Raw genomic sequence first — 19,226 nt, forward strand, 5'->3', positions numbered from 1 at the left:
TTCTTAGATATTTAATACACTTTATCAACAATGCTTCTGTCACCTCCTAAACTCAAATACAGATTAGAATATTTGTTGGAAATGATGAGTTATTGTCAGTAAAAAACCGTCCTAGAATTGTAACCTATTTCTTTAATGTCTAAGTTTGATATTTATGCTTCAATCTATGAGAATCGTTTAAGTATAGTTATAGTTCTGCAGCTATTTTAAAACAAAGTTGTGAAACTTATCTTCATCTTTGATTGAATTTTTCGCGCTAAAATACTTTGCATAATGGCTTCGTATTATTACAGGACTTCATAATTATATATCTGTGTATAGTATATGGAAGGTCCTGGTTATTAGCTCTAAAACAAGAAGTCGATTATTCAAAATAGTTTCTTCGTCGGAAATTCCAATAAAAGTTATTTTATTACTGTGATCCGAAGTTTGATTTTTAGAATAAAACAGTTGATATTTGGTTTGGTTGTTACAACTGCAGATCAGCTGTACTTCCTCCAAAACGCAATTTTGTAAATTGTAATTCCAACAGCAGCAAAACAAAGCAATTCCGTATTTTTTACGAGTTAAAAAAAACCTATTAATAATACTATTAATTTTTGATAATTTGATTATTATTTGAGCTTGTATCCCAATACTCTTTTTGACCTCCTCAAGGTGAGATCTTCTTGCTTTTGGTGTTGATTTTTGGCTTTAGTCAGTAAAAGGTTTTAGGTTACATTTTCAAGAGCCCTGAAGAATAATAGCCTATTGAAAACAAAACATAATTAATATTTATAACTTTAAAAATGCCTGCTCCACCACAAACAGAGGACGCTACATTGACGATGATTGAAAAGGTAAATTCAATTTTTGTATTTTATCATAATCTTAAGTATTTTCGACTATATTCTTCGATCATCAGGTACCGTAGCCTTTTCTTTTTCTGCATCATATTGCAGTTTATAGATGAGTGAAAATAAATAATATTTGTACGTTTCTTAGCTGAAATGTCTGCATAGATCTATATTTTAAATTATGGGACATTAATTTGACTAGCTTTCTCCAATTAAACATGGTTGATACGCTTAGAGAAGAGTGTTCAGCCTTCATAGAAATTTGGAAGTTTACCGTTTTTCAATCCAGTACGGTACGGTAATACTTAATGAACGTAAATCAAATCTCATCCTTTTTACAGTAAGATGTTTCGACTATGGTACACTTCATAGTTGCATCAAAATAATAGCTTTTTATGTTTTGTAAAGCTGGATCCATTGGAATCTGCCCTGATATAACACTAATGTTTATCACTTACCAAGCATAGCTTACCTAAAAATACGTCTTTTGAAGGCGTAGCCAACGTATTTTCCAATGTTAGTCAATCTTTCAATTTTAAGCCAGCATAGCGTAGATTAATATTAGGGTGATACGACGGCTTCCGATTGGCACACGATTGGTGTATGGCCCTGATGCCTAGACCATACGTTGGCCCAGTCGCTGGCCCAACCTATATTTATTTATTTATACATTTCTAACGGTATACACCAATTTCAAAAGAATACAATAGTAACAAGATCAATAAAAAAACAAGACAAATATAAATATGAGATACATAACATAGAGTCAAATAAGTAACTTATCAATTCAGAAGTATAACAACTAATAACAGTAATATGAAATAAAATGTACAAATATGCATTAGAAACTATCAGCACAAATTCAATGACTTGAAGCAATTGCAAACAACATATTTTTAGCAATAACAAGGAAACACAGTAATTCAATAGCAGCAAGCGCAACAATAGAATAATAACTATAACAAATAACACTAACACTATAACCAAACACAGCCAACTAATACAAATGATAACAAAATAAGAAAAAAAAGCAATGAAACAAGCAAATGAAAGAAATACAATGAAAGCAGCCAGAGAACAAGCCCTTAATACATTTTAGCTCTGCAAAATAGAAAAGCTATAGACCCAGCTGTAAAACCGCTCTCTTGAAAGCCATAGCAGACACACCAAAGAATTCTATCCCAGCTGCAGCAGCCTCACAGCCCGATCGCAATATCCTAGACAGTCCACTGTTATAGGCATAGACGTAGTATGAAGGCGTCTGCGGAAAATGGTCCTGGAATTGACCTATATTGAATCCTATATTGACCTAGCTTGGCCGCCATCTATACTGCAATGTGACCAGTGCTCAATTAAGGCCAGCGGTAGCCAGCGGTGTATTCATGATATCAATTGATAATATTAACTAGAAGGAACAAAATAAAAAATTAACTTAACGAAATAATAAATAAGCCAATGACAAAAAGGCCTAGCCTATCTTGTTTAATGGCACAGGCTATAGCAACTCAATTACACGATAAAAACAGCGAAGCAGACGGCAAAACAGGAAACAGCACCCATTGGTTGACAAGTGTGGATGGGTGATTGGTATAATGCCGGATCCACACGTTGGCCCAATGCGACCAAGTAACGAACAGCGCTATAGTGTGGATGGGTGGTTAGCCAGTACTGGCCTTCATTGGCCTTCGCTCAACAAACATCGGAGCGATGACCAACGAAGGCCAGCACTGGCAAACCACCCATCCACACTCTGGCGCTGGTCGTCATTTGTACGCATTGGGCCAAAGTGTGGATGCGGCATTATACCCATCCACACTCTGGCGTTGGTCGTAATTTGTACGCATTGAGCCAAAGTGTGGATGCGGCATTATACCCATCCACACTCTGGCGCTGGTCGTCATTTGTACGCATTGGGCCAAAGTGTGGATACGGCATTATACCCATCCACACTCTGGCGCTGGTCGTCATTTGTACGCATTGGGCCAAAGTGTGGATGCGGCATTACACCCATCCACACTCTGGCGCTGGTCGTCTTTTGTACGGATTGGGCCAAAGTGTGGATGCGGTGTTACAGTGTTTAGAGTTGTTTTGAGGTTTATGCATAATAATTTTAACACTTTTTGTATTTATGCTTTCAATTTTATTCCCATATTGTTTCAATGTCTGTTCTAGGATAAGAATATAAGGAAACTGAAGAGACAGACAGAAGGATGGAGAGAGATAATTATTGTAATCCGATCAGTTCTTCTGTGGGAGGCAGATTGGCATCCGCCAACGCTGGTTGGCCTGTGTTCGGTGATTTCATTGTGAGTATATATGTCGTATGGATACAGTGGCAGAGACAAATAATAATAGAAATTAAACAATTCATACAAGTATTTTCAAGTTTTTGAGCCTGAGTATGGCCTCGTCATCTGCTACATGCAATTTCTGTAGCCCTCCCTGGAATCTTGACAAAGAACACTAAAAAAAAGTAAATTCGTTTGGCTTTTGTTGGTGGGGAGTCCCTTGCGGGAAGGTCCCACCGCCTGAATATATAATTTAAGCCGTCAATGGACCTTACGACTGTCATACTTCAGCCGGGACCGACAGTTTAACTAATTTTGACAAAGAACACTAATCCGTAATGATGTGGTTCATGCTTTGCCCCACACCACATTCACAGAGAGGAGTGTCTCATATGCCCCATTGATGCTTGTTTTTTGGCATTTCCCTTGTCCTGTTCTAAATCTGTTCAGTCTCACCCACACCTGTCGAGGCAGCTCAAAACCATTCACCCTCCTGGTTGGATCATCAACTATGTCCTTGTTTCTCACTGAAACAGTTTTGCCAAGCTTCGGTCCACAGTTGACACAGCCTGTGGGGGGGATCTGCCAAATAGGTTTTCCGGATTTGAACAATATTATTCTAAATTTATATTATTCTATGTTTATAGAAAAGATTCAAGAAAAACGTGATCTATTTTATAATTTCTATATACTGTGTCATATACTGCGGGATCGTTGCTCCCTTAATGCAGTTTAATAATTGTGACAAATAAGAAAAGTAAAGTAAAGTCTATAAAGGAGTATCATAGCAATGACTAGCCTATCAATTAAAAGATCTGGGCTATAACTCAGTGAAATTCAGGTAACTTGATAAATGATTCACCACGCTAATCTGTAATTAGAGAAAAGCAGATAAATCTATTAAATAAAAATACTAAGAAATTGTCAAAAAACCACAGATTTATTGATAGTTCGAAAGACCGGTTTCGGTTGTTACACCATTGTCAATCTCTGATAAACTCTATCTTCAATAGATAGAGCGTATGTCTATTTATTTCTGTCTCTGTCTATTGAAGATAGAGTTTATCAGAGATTGACAATGGTGTAACAACCGAAACCGGTCTTTCTAACTATCATTAAATCTGTGGGTTTTTGACAATTCCTTAGTATTTTTATTTAATATGAATAATTACCACAATATCAACTTCTCAACTACACAAAAAGATAAATCTATTCTTTCTCAACTCCGCACCTAAGAGACCTTTAGAGACTCCTAAAGAGAATTAAACTTTTCAATAGAGTTTGCTTGTTTAATGTATTCAACTATGACATTTATTTATTTACAACAACAATATGGGAGCATACGGGAAAACCCCAAGAATTGCTCCCCGATCAAATAAATTACAATAATCACTTTACAAATTAAAAATCGAGAGAAAGAAACAAGGGAAAAACTATTTCATATTAGTGAAGGAAGAAATGTCATGAGAAATTAAATATACTGAAAGCTAAATAATATACTGAATACTAGAGACTATACTATATAGGCTACTAGAAACCATTTACAATATGAGAGGAATCAAGAAATTACAAACAACATTTCAAGAATGATGTGAATTATATGCTGAGAATTAAGAATAAGAATTGAGGTGAATGATAACAGAGCTAAGAATAAAAAGAAGTCAACTACTAAAATATGGTACTCTATGTAAGTTGATGAGGTCTAGCGTGGGAAAAATAGCTGTCTACATTGGGTGAAGCTGCTTACATGCCTTCTTGAACTGATTGGGATTCATATGTATACTTGAACTATACATTTATGAACTATACACTTGGATATCATTATAAAAAGCAGATAAATTTATCCTTTCCCAACTCCGCACCCAAGATAGCTTTAGAGACTCGGGAAGAGAATAAGACTTTCAATAGTGTGTTTAATTAATGTTAAATTCATTCTGTTATGTAGTACTTTCTTGGAAAATCGATCCCTTTTTCATCAATGAGTCTAATAAATTTGAAATTCATTCTGTTTTTCAGCATATTTTGGAAATTAGACCCCTCGTTCCTGTCAACGGTTAGCATCGTGGGTCTTGTAATGGTAACCCTGGACACTCTGGTTCCACTGATGTCTTCTAAGATCTATGACCAGGCAGAATGGACCGGTGTCAAGGAGAAACAATTCGAGGATTGCTGTAAGACAGTCATTGAGTACAAAATGCTGCTCGGTCAGTACTGGACCTGTCTGCAGGGCATGAGAGAAACACAGCCGAAAATGGTGAGATGCTAGGTTTATCCTACAATTTTTAGCTGCTCGGTCAGTACTGGACCTGTCTGCAGGGCATTGATTGATTGATTGATTGATTGATTGAGTACTTTATTTATGTAGATTACAATATATACTGGCGTATACACTTATATACAATAGCTTACAATACAGCAAAGTTATAGATGAATTTACATAATATAGACTAAGAAAATAACTATTGAACTGTATATGATATGAAAAAGCAATTTGTAATATAATAACTATAGATAATAATCATATTGTTATGCATCTACATAAATTGGCGGAGCTTTGGACATATCAATCTCTTTGGCATGAGAGAAACACAGCCGAAAATGGTGAGATGCTAGATTTATCCTACAATTTTTAAGGGCCAGACCATATCATTATCTTTGACTATAGACATGAATATAGTGTCTACCTAATATTCATGTCTATAGTCAAAGATATTATACTCCGTACAAAATTACTTTTGACTTGGAGGGACATGCGTAGCAGAGGAAGGTAGGGATACAGTGGCGCGATGTTGCCGTTCTGAACTCAATTTCCAATGAGTGTTAAGCTGCTCATTATACGCAAACGGATGTTTCCTCTCTGGAAGCGCTCAGTCGACTGTGTCCAATCGACAAATTGGCAACTACTGCGCTTCTATAGTGAGGTCCACGTTATAATGGCAGTGAAGAAAGATAGGAGAAAAACGTTGCCGATCCTCTATCTTGTCAATGCCTTCTATAGACAGTAGCTGATACAGGTTTATTGATGTTATATTAACTGTTCATTCTCGTTTAAAATAATCAATTTCATTCTATCAAGCAAGACATTTTATTTTTCAAGGATTTCATAATGAATCTTCATAATTAGGAATATTTTTCTACTAATTTATTAATTCTACATTGTTAAAAGACGTTCTGGCAACAGAGCAAAGCGAGAAAGAGATAGCGCTATCCACGTTGTTGAATGATAGACAAGGATAGCAATACCATTGCTAATCAAACACTGTCATTATAACGTGGACCTCACTATAGTCAATTTGACCGTTATCCTAGTCGTTGAGAATAATTCGCTGGAACAATCAAATTCATATAAATGTGTTGTGAAATTAGGATGTTAGTTTAGTTGAAATTTTTCCTTCAATTTTCAACTCTACTAACTCTACTCTATTAGCCGGGAATGGCTTATAAAAAATCCAAAGTTTTTCATAATTGGATAGAGTAGCATTTTTTCAGTTCAATTAATTATTTAGTTTAATTCAGTTTTGATTAATAGTACAGGGTGCGGCAGTCAATCCCGCATTTTTGAAATAGGTGTAAAAAATAAACGGACGTAGATATCAAAGTTATATTCATAAAATATTTTTCTACATTAAAAAGCATTTAAGAAACATTGAAAATAATCACTGTTTGAAAATAACATCAGCAAGATGGCGGCCTTCCCGAGTACGGCATTCGCGCAGGTGATTTGCGAAGCTGTTCATAATATCACGAAGCATAGGATGAGCAATTCTTAGGCTGAGAACTTTAGGTATTGGAGTGACCAGAACCCGCAACAATTACATCAAAAACCTCTCCATTCATCTAAGGTAACAGTTTGGTGCGCAATGTCCTCGTCGGGTATCATAGGCCCTTATTTTTTTGAAAACGAAAGAGAGCGATCTGTTACTGTGAATGCTGAGCGCTATTCAACAATGTTAAGGACATTCTTCATTCCTCAGCTTCGGCAACATGAAGTGAATGAAGAAACATTGTTTCAACAAGATGGAGCAACAAGTCACACAGCCCGCGTGAGCATGAATGTTCTTAACGGAGTTTTTCCAAACCGAGTGATTCCCCGCAATGGCCCGGTTCCGTGGCCGCCCCGTTCACCAGACCTCACTGCGTGTGATTTTTTCTTGTGGGGTTACCTAAAAAGTAAAGTATACGAAGAAAGACCTCATACTGTTGGTGAACTGAAGGCAAGAATCCGGCTAGAAATTTAGAGAATTCCTCAGCCTATGCTTCGTGATGCTATGAATAGCTTCGCAAATCGCCTGCGCGAATGCCGTACTCGGGAAGGCCGCCATCTTGCTGATGTTATTTTCAAACAGTGATTATTTTCAATGTTTCTTAAATGCTTTTTAATGTAGAAAAATATTTTATGAATATAATTTTGATATCTACGTCCGTTTATTTTTTTACACCTATTTCAAAAATGCGGGATTGACTACCGCACCCTGTACTACTTTTCTAAATTATAGATATAGTAATATTTCCTTTTGAATAGTCTTTTCGTAGATCTTATGTGTGTATAAAGTTAATTAGTGTATAAAGTATGTACAAGTGAGTAATATTGAGTTATGTCAAGACTCCACTTCGGCAAACAAGATTTCTCTTGCCGACGTGTAGCAAAATAATTCTGTTATTTAAAAAGATTATTCGTATCATGTATTTTTGTGCAATAAAGGATTTGATTTGATTGTTTCTTATTTCAGTACTATTCGACCGTCATTCCTATGCTGTGTTTCCTCATTTGGATTGGAAACTGCAATACTCATTTACTGTCCTACTTTATCAGTAAGTACATTTCAGATATTATAATATGATCATTCATATCAAATAAGATAATATCTCGTTACATAATTTCCAAAGTCATCCATCTTTGGCTAGGCGCACACTAGTTAGTCAAAACAAGACATGATCAGACAAGTTTAGTCACATCACTTCACATTGGTGCTTATGACGCAACTCACACTGATTATAGTCATTGCAATTAGACATGTTTTCATAAGCAACTATGTGAAGTATTGTGACTAAACGTCACTAGTCTTGTCTTGCTTGACCAGCGTGTATGACCAGCCTTAAGGTGCGTACAGATATACGCGCCGCGAACATGAGCAATTCACTTTTAATCAGCTGATGTCAAGCTTTTTATATCTGTATCTTACCGTTTCTGTAAAAATACAGATATAATCAGCATTCACAACATGAGCAATTCACTTTTAATCAGCTGATTATATCTGTATTTTCACAGAAACTGTAAGATACAGATGTAAAAAACTTGGCATCAGCTGATTAAAAGTGAATTGCTTATGTTATTCTATGTGCGCCTCTAAAGGGCCAACTGAACATACCTACCAAATTTGAACGTTTTTGGTCCGGTAGATTTTTAGTTATGCGAGTGAGTGAGTGCCATTCCGCTTTTATATATATAGATGTACTCACATGTAAACAGGTTGATTTGTTGGTTAGACATTCTCTGTTCCTGAGAGAATAAGTGCCAAGAAACGTGTAGCGAAACCTATAGTGAGGTCCACGTTATAATGGCAGTGTTTGATTAGCAATGGTATTGCTATCCTTGTCTATCATTCAACAAAGCGGATAGCGCTATCTCTTTCTCGCTTTGCTCTGTTGTCAGATTGTCTATAACAATGTAGAATTAATTGATAATTAATTAATGTCTTGCTTGATAGAATGAAATTGATTATTTTAAACGAGAATGAATAATATTACATCAATAAACCTGTATCAGCTACCGTCTATAGAAGGCATTGACAAGACAGAGGTTCGGCAACGTTTTTCTCCTATCTTTCTCCACTGCCATTATAACGTGGACCTCACTGTAGGAAGATGAGTCGGCAGGGCGGGAAGCTCTCTGATTGGCTGATTATCAGCTGATTCCCGAACGCCAAACCAATCAGCCAATCAGAGAGCTCCCCGCCCTGCTGACCCGTCTACCGCCAGTGCGAAAACGCTTGAAAATCCGCTTCATATGGCTTGACCCTAAGAGAACTGATTTCATATTGAAACTTAATTCTTTTTTTGAAACTTATTCTTTTATTATCAATTATCATTACAATTTGATTCACGAACATCAAAGATAGAATGAAGCCTTTTGTAATCAAATTCAAATGTAACAAACAAACAAATTAGTTACATTTTATCTATATATATAAAAGCGAAATGGCACTCACTCACTGACTGACTGACTCACTCACTCACTCACTCACTCACTCGCATAACTAAAAATCTACCGGACCAAAAACGTTCAAATTTGGTAGGTATGTTCAGTTGGCCCTTTAGAGGCGCACTAAGAAATCTTTTGGCAATATTTTAACTCTAAGGGTGGTTTTTAAGGATTTAAAGTTCGTCTTTTAGCATGTATATTATTCTTCTCCCAATCTCTTAATTATAATTGAAATTTCCATATCATATGTTACTATAGAACTATAATCTAGATAGAGTACCTCTTCGAAACAGTTGTTAACTGGCAACTAAATTAATAATTTTGTCAGGTTGGCATTAAGTTGAGTTGACTTTGTTAGGTTGGCACCAAGTTGAAGATTTAAATGCATTTATCGCGGAAAAATTGATTGGGCACTGCTACTTCAATCCTGGGAATATTATATTACTAGCAGTCAGGCTCGCTTCGCTCGCCATATCCGTTTAGCCAGCCGTTTAGTCTGGACCCCCGACTGGATAGTCCTAACATATGATAAAAATGCTCAAATGAAAAATGCAGCTGCTGATCTCATTCTTGGACGATCTAGTCGGCTCAGCTAGACGGATATGGCGAGCGAAGCGAGCCTGACGGCTAGTTTTACATAAGTTTAGCCAGACAAACCAGCTGTTTACTTAGTAATCCAATATCGATATTAATCAATATACAATATTTATATTACTATCGATATATCATTATTGACATTGCGATACAATCAACAAACTGTAATATTACAATATGGTTGTCTTCATTTTCAGTGCACAATAATAATTGATTTGCTCTCTAAATTATACGAGGATAACTGCAATGATAATTTTGGGTCGCCGCCAACCTGTCACCCCGACAACTAAGCTCCTTGCAATTTTGATCACTGGCGTCAGTAGATTCCTGGCAAAATATGGGCTACCATTGCCGTCAACGTATTCCCATAATTATTTTACCTGAGACATTTTTATGATGCTAACTTGACGTTTTTTCTATTTTCCAGTTATAACTGCAGTCATGATGCCTGGTTTAATTCATCACGGATACTTACAAAAACACTACCGGTCTATTCTTCTCGCCCTCAAGTCGACGATTGATAACTCCATTAACAGAAAAGCGAAGAAAAATTGAAGAATCGAAGAAGATAATCGAGGAAAAGTCTCTCAAATCAACGCCTGTGTATCTTCAAGCTGGATTCACACAATAGTCAAAACAGTAATATTGAATTGAATGACTGCCTTTATTTTTCCCAGAGAGCGAAGTTAGGGCGAAGTCGGCCCTCTCTTACACTTAACTCTCAAATACTAATACTTCTCACAACTTAATAAGTATTATATACAGGGTGTTTCGAAACGAATGACCCAATTTTGAACAGTTATAATTATTTTTAAAAATGGCGCACACAAACCAATTTCACATCAAATTACACACGGAAGGATCAAGTTTATGATGATGTATTATAAGTGTTCTATGTGCCCTCCTTTTGAGGCTCGGACGACATCTAGACGGTAGCCAAATTCATCCCACACTGTTCGCAAAATGTCTTCTCGGACTGTAGCTACTGCATCAGTTATCCTGGTTTTTAGCTCCTCAACATCAAGTGCTAAGGGAGGAACATAAATACGATCTTTAAAGGTGCGTACAGACATACGCGCCGCGAACATGAGCAATTCACTTCTAATCAGCTGACTATATCTGTATTTTTACAGAAACGGTAAGATACAGATATAAAAAGCTTGGCATCAGATGATTAAAAGTGAATTGCTCATGTTCGCGGCGCGTATATCTGTACGCACCTGAACGTTGTTCCTAATCCAGTTTTACCAGGATAACTGATGCAGTAGCTACAGTCCGAGAAGACAGACATCTTGCGAACAGTCTGGGATGAATTTGGCTACCGTTTAGATGTCGTCCGAGCCTCAAAAGGAGGGCAGATTGTACACTTATAATAAATCATCATAAACTTGATACTTCTGTGATTAATTTGATGTAAAATCTGTTTGTGTGCAGCATTTTTTAAAATGAATATAACTGTTTCAAATTTGGTCATTCTTTTTAAAAAAACACCCGGTTCATAATACTTTCCACTACAGTTGAAAATGAAAATATAATTCCCACGAGTTTTTATTGGACTGTTCCCTCTCAGCCCGGTTGGTATGAATTGTACCATTCGAATCTATGGAAATTATATTTTCACTGTTGTGTGAAAATCCAGCTTCAACCGTATAAGTTTTCATAACATCTTAAAATGTATGAATTCAGGGCTACTTTCTTTATTATTTATAAAATAGAATATTATAGTATCCATTGAAATTAATAAAATTATAGATTAAGAATACTTAATACTTACTTATTATTAATCTATTATTTTATTTATTTCAAAGGGTACTATAGTTCTATTTTATAAATAAAGTTTTCATAATTTCATACAATATTATCCATAATGGCAGGCTCTCTCTCTCTAGTGCATTTGGTTATTTTTTTGCTCAAGATGTGTATCAATAATTATTCCAGTGTTTAGATTTAGTGCAGCAAATTCATTGTTGGTGTGTTAGAGTATTGGTGACATTTAGTAAATGTGTGAACTGTTTGTTGTACGTATCTTGTGGATTTATGTGTACTTTATGATTAGATTCGTAGTTTTTACAATCTTTAGAATAATATTTAGGTTTTTCAAAGCCTATTCATCTTGTAAGTTATTTACCTAGTGAGGTCCACGTTATAATGGCAGCATTCGATTAACATTGGTGTTGCTATCCTTGTCTATCATTCGACAAAGCAGATAGCGCTATCTTTTTCTAGCTCGTCAGATCGTTTTAAACTATGTTGAAATATAATTAATCAACAAAATATTTAATCTCAATTAATCAATCATTTAGAAATATATATTCTTGACGAATTATATATACACTGTTGGTTATCCATCTTGCTTTCACAACAATATAGGAATAGAATATAGTTGATCATTTTTAACAAAATGAACTGTTGATACTACATAAGATATTCCGGTATCAGCTATCTCCTATAGAAGGCTATGGTGACGCAGAGAATCGGCAACGTTGTTTTTCTATCTTTCAACTGACATTATAACGTAGACCTCATTATAATAGCACATACAAATGATATTCAGTGTCAAATCTTCGCTGGTTGTAAAATTTGGATGTTGTGAGTAATCCTGCCAAGATTTTGGTGTGTTTTTCAAAAAATTGTCATGTTAAATTTTAGAAACAAACTTGGATATTAATTATTATTCACTTAAAAAATCGTAAATCTCTTTTTTAAATCAAATAATATTAATTTCCAATAATTATTCTGTATGTAGTACTTCTTAAAAAAAGAATATTTTTGTAAAATATAATCTGAAACATAATATTCTTCATTACTTGTAATACACAGATGTAGAATGGAACTTACAAATTCATCTACTGTTTTGCTTCAAATTTGACAAATAAATTTGAATTTTGAAACCCTCCTAGGGAAATTGAGAACATATAAGCCAAAAATTAAATATAAATCTCATTCAATAAAGTGTACATTAATTTTGAAGTTCCTAGGGACATTGAGAACTTGTAAGCCAAAAATGTAATGGATAGTTCATTTGATTAAGTTGAATAAATTTCCCTATATTGAGAATTTATAAGCCAAACATGTAATGGATAGTTCATTTGATAAAGTTGAATAAATTTCCCTTGATTATAGGGTGTGTAGACACAATCGGCGTTCTGAGTTCTTTGCGGTCAACGTTATTTCTATTGACAAAATGGCGGCGGTCTATTATGAGCGTTCTTGTTGAGTATAAATAAATTTAAGATAAATTGAAGGAAAACAAGATACTGTCAGCCACCTACCTACCTAGTATCTCTAGCTTCAGTATCCACCTAATAATAGAATCTCTCTTGATAAACGTCTCTTTATCTCCCTTTCTCTTTAGGGTTGTGTAGCAGAGAGGTCTAGAGTCCTAACTTCGCCCTCAATAAAGACAATTATTCAACTCAATTCTCTCGTTGTAATCTGAGAGTTCAGTTGAACACAGAACTGAAAGGACAGTGTTTCTATTCGATTCAGGAGTTTTTCAGTTGCTTTGGTTCACGGTGATTTTTCGTAGACCTTCGTTTTCATCAGTTTTATAAATGCAAAATTTAAGCAATATAATTTTCGCCATACTTGGATGTAATGAGCAGGTTTTCGTGCGTCATATGGAGGCCGAAAATGATTGTTTTCTGACCAGGCCGGTAAAAGTTTCACGGCCCTAGGGCTGTAAAATAACCTTGAAGTCAGCTGATTCTGAATTGATGTGAACGTGTTTACAAAATGGTTTATGAAACGGAATCAATTTTTGCTTCTAGAATTGAATGAAATATTCTGCAATAAGATACTATCATTTTATTTGGATGAATGAAATACAAATAAGATATTATAAACTATACAGATTCGATTTTCAGAGTAGGATAGGACTTCTAATCTCAACTTCCGCAGTCGACGATAACAAGCATTGTTGACATCCAGATTGTCCAAATTTCAAGTGCGCTAAAACAGCTGATCAAAAAACTTTTCATTTTGTGTTCATTATTCAAGAATCAAAACATTCATAATATCATCTTATTGTAATTTGAAAGAATAAAAAAGTATAAACTCAACCTCCCACATAATTGAACATAATTTTTTAGGTTATTTAAACAAATCAGAATGAAAAATAAAAATACTTGGACAATTTCCTGATATCCAGATTACCTCAGGTTTGCTAGAGCTATGACCTTCCACTTTTGCTTTCGGAAGTGCTCAATAAACAATATTATTCTCATATATATTGTTTATTTTTCTGTGTGGCGAAAAATAGCGTTCGCACCACGGGCAAAAATGTTTTTCCAGCTCTCAATCTTTTCTAGTCCTCGGCCTACGGCCTCGGACTTGAAAACCGATTTCGAGCCGGAAAAGTCTCATTTTCGGCCCTAGGTGCAAAACATACTATTAAATGATTGACAAGTCCATATACCCCTTTGAGAGGAGGTCAGTGGCTGCTAAATTATGTATCTATCAATAAAATATCATTGAATAAATTAATAAATGACATAATTAACTTCAGTTTCCAAGAACTCTGCACGTCTGACCGATCTATATGTGCACACACCCTTAAATTATTGTTTTAACTGTCCAAGCTCCTCTAATGTAGTAGAGTGTTGGTGTTTACTCATTTATATCTACGTTTTTATGCATGTAAAATGTCGTGATAAATTAGAATAATTATTATTAAGGCCCGGTTGCAAAAGAGCATGTTAAATCTCAATCGTGATTAAATTCCATGAAAACCAATCAGAGGTTATTTGAAGGCTTCTCTAATTGGTTATTGTGGCATTTAATCGGGATTAAATGTTAATAGAGTTTTGTGCAACCAGGGGCTAGATTTTGAGTTCATTCCTTCAGGGTTGATAGTTTGTAAGTTAGTATTAAGTTGTGTGATGTCCAGGTGTAGTAATTTAGTGGATCTGAAAGTTTTTGACTCATATTTGACTTGGAAAAAATTTGACAAAACTTGAAAGTTATGTTTCCAAGAGTCGAAAATCTATTTGTTTTGCCGTTTTTAAGTTTATTTGATCCTCACTTTGAAATTTTATGGAATACATTGAACAATTTAATTTATTCTTGACAATACTTTCAGAAGAGTGTTATTTTTAATTGAGATAACTGTTGGCAATTAACTATAAACCTATTGTTTCAAGCCTATATTTTCATTGAATATAAGCCTATAACCTTATTAATGTGTAACCTTATCTAAATTTGTGAGAGGAATAGCACAAGGTTACCTTATTTTTTCTCTCCCTATCATTTTGATGATGTACTCATTGTATCAATCAATAAAGAACAATAAACATGTGATTTGTTACAATATCAGACTTATAATATCAGAATATTATAAACCGTTAATTCTCTAAACATGGAATTGTTAATTGATGAACAATAAGTCATGTATTTCATTTTAGTTCTTCCTTTTTTGTCATTATGAAATTTTTAAAATATTAGTTCTTGTTACTCTTCTCTCATTATACAATGTGTTATTATTATTTGACCTTTTACGTCTCACTTTACCCGTTTTGCTCTATCTAACATAATATACGTTCAAAACAAATTGTTGAAAATTTATTTATTATAGAAAATTAATAGGTACACTCTTTATTTTCTTTTTTGTAAAATATTATTAGAATATTGTTCTTTTTTTATAGAGCATTTTAGGGTTTTTGAGAATGAATTTTTTAGAACTTTTTGATGAAAAATGTATTTTGTCGTCAATCTCTTGACAGTTGATTTTTTTGTTTCAAAAATTGTAAATAAAGCATGAATACAAAAATAACTGTAAACATTAATACTTCTGAACTATTTGATAAAAGATTCAATCTGTCGTCTCAATATTTTTTTAACTCCTTCAATTTTATTGGTTTTATGAATATTGTAAATCTCATATTAAACAATGCAATAATAAGCAGTTTATTATCAACAATATAATTTTCAATATTTACCGAAGATTGTTATAATCGGTTTCACTTTACCGTATTATATTATGTATATTTTTTGTGTTTCGATACCTTGTTCATCCAAATTCTCTGTTAATCATAATATTCATTAATCATTCTATGATTATGTATTTCTATCATTGATGAATAAATAAATAATGTATCAATGTTGTCCCTTTACTGTCTTATTAACCATATATTTTAAGACTGTTATCTAAGATTTCAGGTATTTTATAGATGTGTATTCTATTGTAGATATATTTTTTGTCACAGTAATATTAGCGTCAATAAAAATTTAATAGTATTTAATCTATTGTGTTGATTTTATACTCCTAAACTAATTGCTCTAAATTAAAGAATAGAATATTCTTCCAAATTTGAGAAAATAAGTAAGTATAACTAAGGGTGTGGCCAAACAGAGATCCACTCTCAGATCAGAAAAATCCATGATTCATGGATTTCATGAAAAATGCAAATCTCCCAGATTTGGTTGATATTGGGGCTATGGATAGAGGTTGACCTAACAAGTGTTGTGCTATAATATGAGACGTTTCGCTACAATACAGGGTGAGTTATTTACTGAAACATAAAATCTACCCTCCACTCTCAGATCAGAGAAATCACTCATCTTCAAATGCTTATAACTGAAGAATAGGAGCTAGTGAATTTTGCCAATGTGATGACATATTATTGTTCTCGTCAAGTACTATCATAGGTGAGAGTTTGAGCAATTTTAATTTTTGACCATTTTTGCAAAATCCATCGTGCGTTTTGAAACACTAAAAAAAGGTATCTCAGATTTGGCTGAAATTTTCACGATATATGAAACTCTACCTGAGAAATGTCGGAGTCAAATTAGGCACCCCGAGCTAATATATATAGGGTGAGTTATGAAGCTGCAAACATAAAATTTTCAAATTGTCATATCTCCTGAAGGGTAAGGAATTTTGCAAATCTGATTCCACATTCGTGTTTCTCGCATCAAAGACCATAAGATCATAAAGTTTTATCGATTTTTATTTTTCAGAAAAATTGATAAAACCATGGACCATCGATTTTTATTTTTCAGAAAAATTGCTGAAAACCATCGTGAAACAAAAATCATCTCAGATTTGGCTGAAATTTGCACCATAGATGAAGCTCTACATGAGAAATGTCGGACCCAAATTTGGCACCCCCAGCTACTATACAGAGTATGAGTTATGAAGCTGCAAACATAAAATTTTCAAACGGCCATATCTAATGAACGGTGAAGAATTTTGCAAATCGGATTCCAGATTCGTGTTTCTCGCATCAAAGACCATAAGATCACGAATTTTGAGCGATTTTTATTTTTCACAAAAAATTGATAAAAGCCATGGACTATCCATCGTGAAACACACAGAAACAAAAAGTAACTCAGATTTGGCTGAAATTTGCACCATAGATTGAGCTTTACCTGAGAGATGTCCAAGCCAAATTCGGCACCCCCAGCTACTATACAGGGTAAGTTATGAAGCTGCAAACATAAAATTTTAAAACGGCCATATCTAATGAACGGTGAAGAATTTTGCAAATTGGATTCCAGATTCGTGTTTCTCGCATCAAAGACAATAAGTTCACGGAGTCTGAGCGATTTTTATCTTTCACAAAAAATAGATAAAAACCATGGACTAATCATCGTGAAACACACTGAAACAAAAAGTATCTCAGATTTGGCTGAAATTTGCACCATAGATTAGGCTCCACCTGAGAAATGTCGGAGTCAAATTAGGCACCCCCATCTACTATACAGGATGAGTTATGAAGCTGCAAACATGAAATTTTCAAATGATCATATCTCCTGAACGATAAGGAATTTTGCAAATCGGATTCCAGATTCGTGTTTCTCGCATCAAAGACCATAAGATCATGAAGTTTGAGCGATTTTTATTTTTCATAAAAAATTGATAAAAGCCATGGACTTTTATTCATCGTGTAACACACTGAAACAAAAAGTATCTCAGATTTGGCTGAAATTTGCACCATAGATGAAGCTCTACCTGAGAAATGTCGAAGCCAAATTAGGCACCCCCAGCTACTATACAGAGTGAGTTATGTAGCTGCAAACATCAAATTTTCAAATGATCATATCTCCTGAACGGTAAGGAATTTTGCAAATCGGATTCAAGATTCGTGTTTCTCGCATCAAAGACCATAAGATCACAAAGTTTAAAATATTTTTATTTTTCACAAAAATTGATGAAAAGCATGGACACTGAAAAGCATCGTAAAGCACACTGAAACAAAAATTATCTTAGATTTGGCTGAAATTTGCACCATAGATAAAGCTTGACATGAGAAATGTCGGACCCAAATTTGGCACCCCTAGCCAAAGTTAGTTATGAAGCTGCAAACATAAAATTTTCAAACGGCCATATCTAATGAACGGTGAAGAATTTTGCAAATCGGATTCCAGACTCGTGTTTCTCGCATCAATGACCATAAGATCACAAAGCTTTAGCGATTTTTATTTTTCACAAAAAATTGATAAAAATCATGGACTAACTAACCATCGTGAAACTCACTGAAACAAAAAGTATTCTAGATTTGCACCATAGATGATCTACCTGAGAAATTTCTAAGCCAAAGTTGGCACCCCCAGCTACTATACAGAGTGAGTTATGAAGCTGCAAACATAGCATTTTCAAATGGTCGATATGAGATATTCCTGAACAGTAAGGAATTTTGCAAATCTCCCAGATTCGGGCTATGGATAGAGGTTGACCTAACAAGTGTTGTGCTATAATATGAAACGTTCACCATATATCCACGATCCTAAAGTGAGGTCCACGTTATAATGGCAGTATTTGATTAACATTGGTATTGCTATCCTTGTCTATCATTCGATAAAGCAGTTAGCGCTATCCTTTTCCAGCTCCTCAAAAGGTTGCTAGATCGTTTTTCAACAATTTGGAAATATGATAATTAATTGGTAAACAAAATATTAAATCTCAAATATGGAAATTGATTCCTTAATCATTGGAATATTTCTTGACGAATAGAATTAGTCTGATCATTTTAACAAGAATGAACATTTGATATTATATCAGACTAGCCGTCAGGCTCGCTTCGCTCGCCGTATCCGTCTAACCCCCCCGAATGGATGGTCCAAGAATAAGATCAGCAGGCTCGCTTCGCTCGCCTGCATTTTTATTTGGGCATTTTTATCATATGTTAGGACAATCCAGTCGGGACTAAACGGCTGGCTAAACGGATATGGCGAGCGAAGCGAGCCTGACTGATAGTAACGTAATATTCCCAGGATTGAAGTAGCAGTGCCCAATCAATTTTTCCGCGATAAATAATGCATTTAAATCTTCAACTTGGTGCCAACCTAACAAAGTCAACTCAACTT

At 34.7% G+C, this 19,226-nt stretch overlaps 1 protein-coding gene across 1 annotated transcript; it reads left to right on the forward strand.

The window, feature by feature from the left end:
- Positions 1-363: 363 nt before the first annotated feature.
- On the forward strand, positions 364-10,852 carry LOC111053164 (ADP-ribosylation factor-like protein 6-interacting protein 1). Its single transcript, XM_039436957.1, has 5 exons — positions 364-839; positions 3,009-3,142; positions 5,141-5,378; positions 7,855-7,936; positions 10,348-10,852. Exons 1-5 carry the CDS (start codon positions 789-791, stop codon positions 10,473-10,475), a joined length of 633 nt encoding a protein of 210 aa, XP_039292891.1. The 5' UTR covers positions 364-788; the 3' UTR covers positions 10,476-10,852.
- The last annotated feature ends 8,374 nt before the right edge of the window (positions 10,853-19,226 follow it).

This window comes from Nilaparvata lugens, chromosome 10, assembly GCF_014356525.2.
Source record: "Nilaparvata lugens isolate BPH chromosome 10, ASM1435652v1, whole genome shotgun sequence".
Classification (NCBI taxonomy): Eukaryota; Metazoa; Arthropoda; class Insecta; order Hemiptera; family Delphacidae; genus Nilaparvata; species Nilaparvata lugens.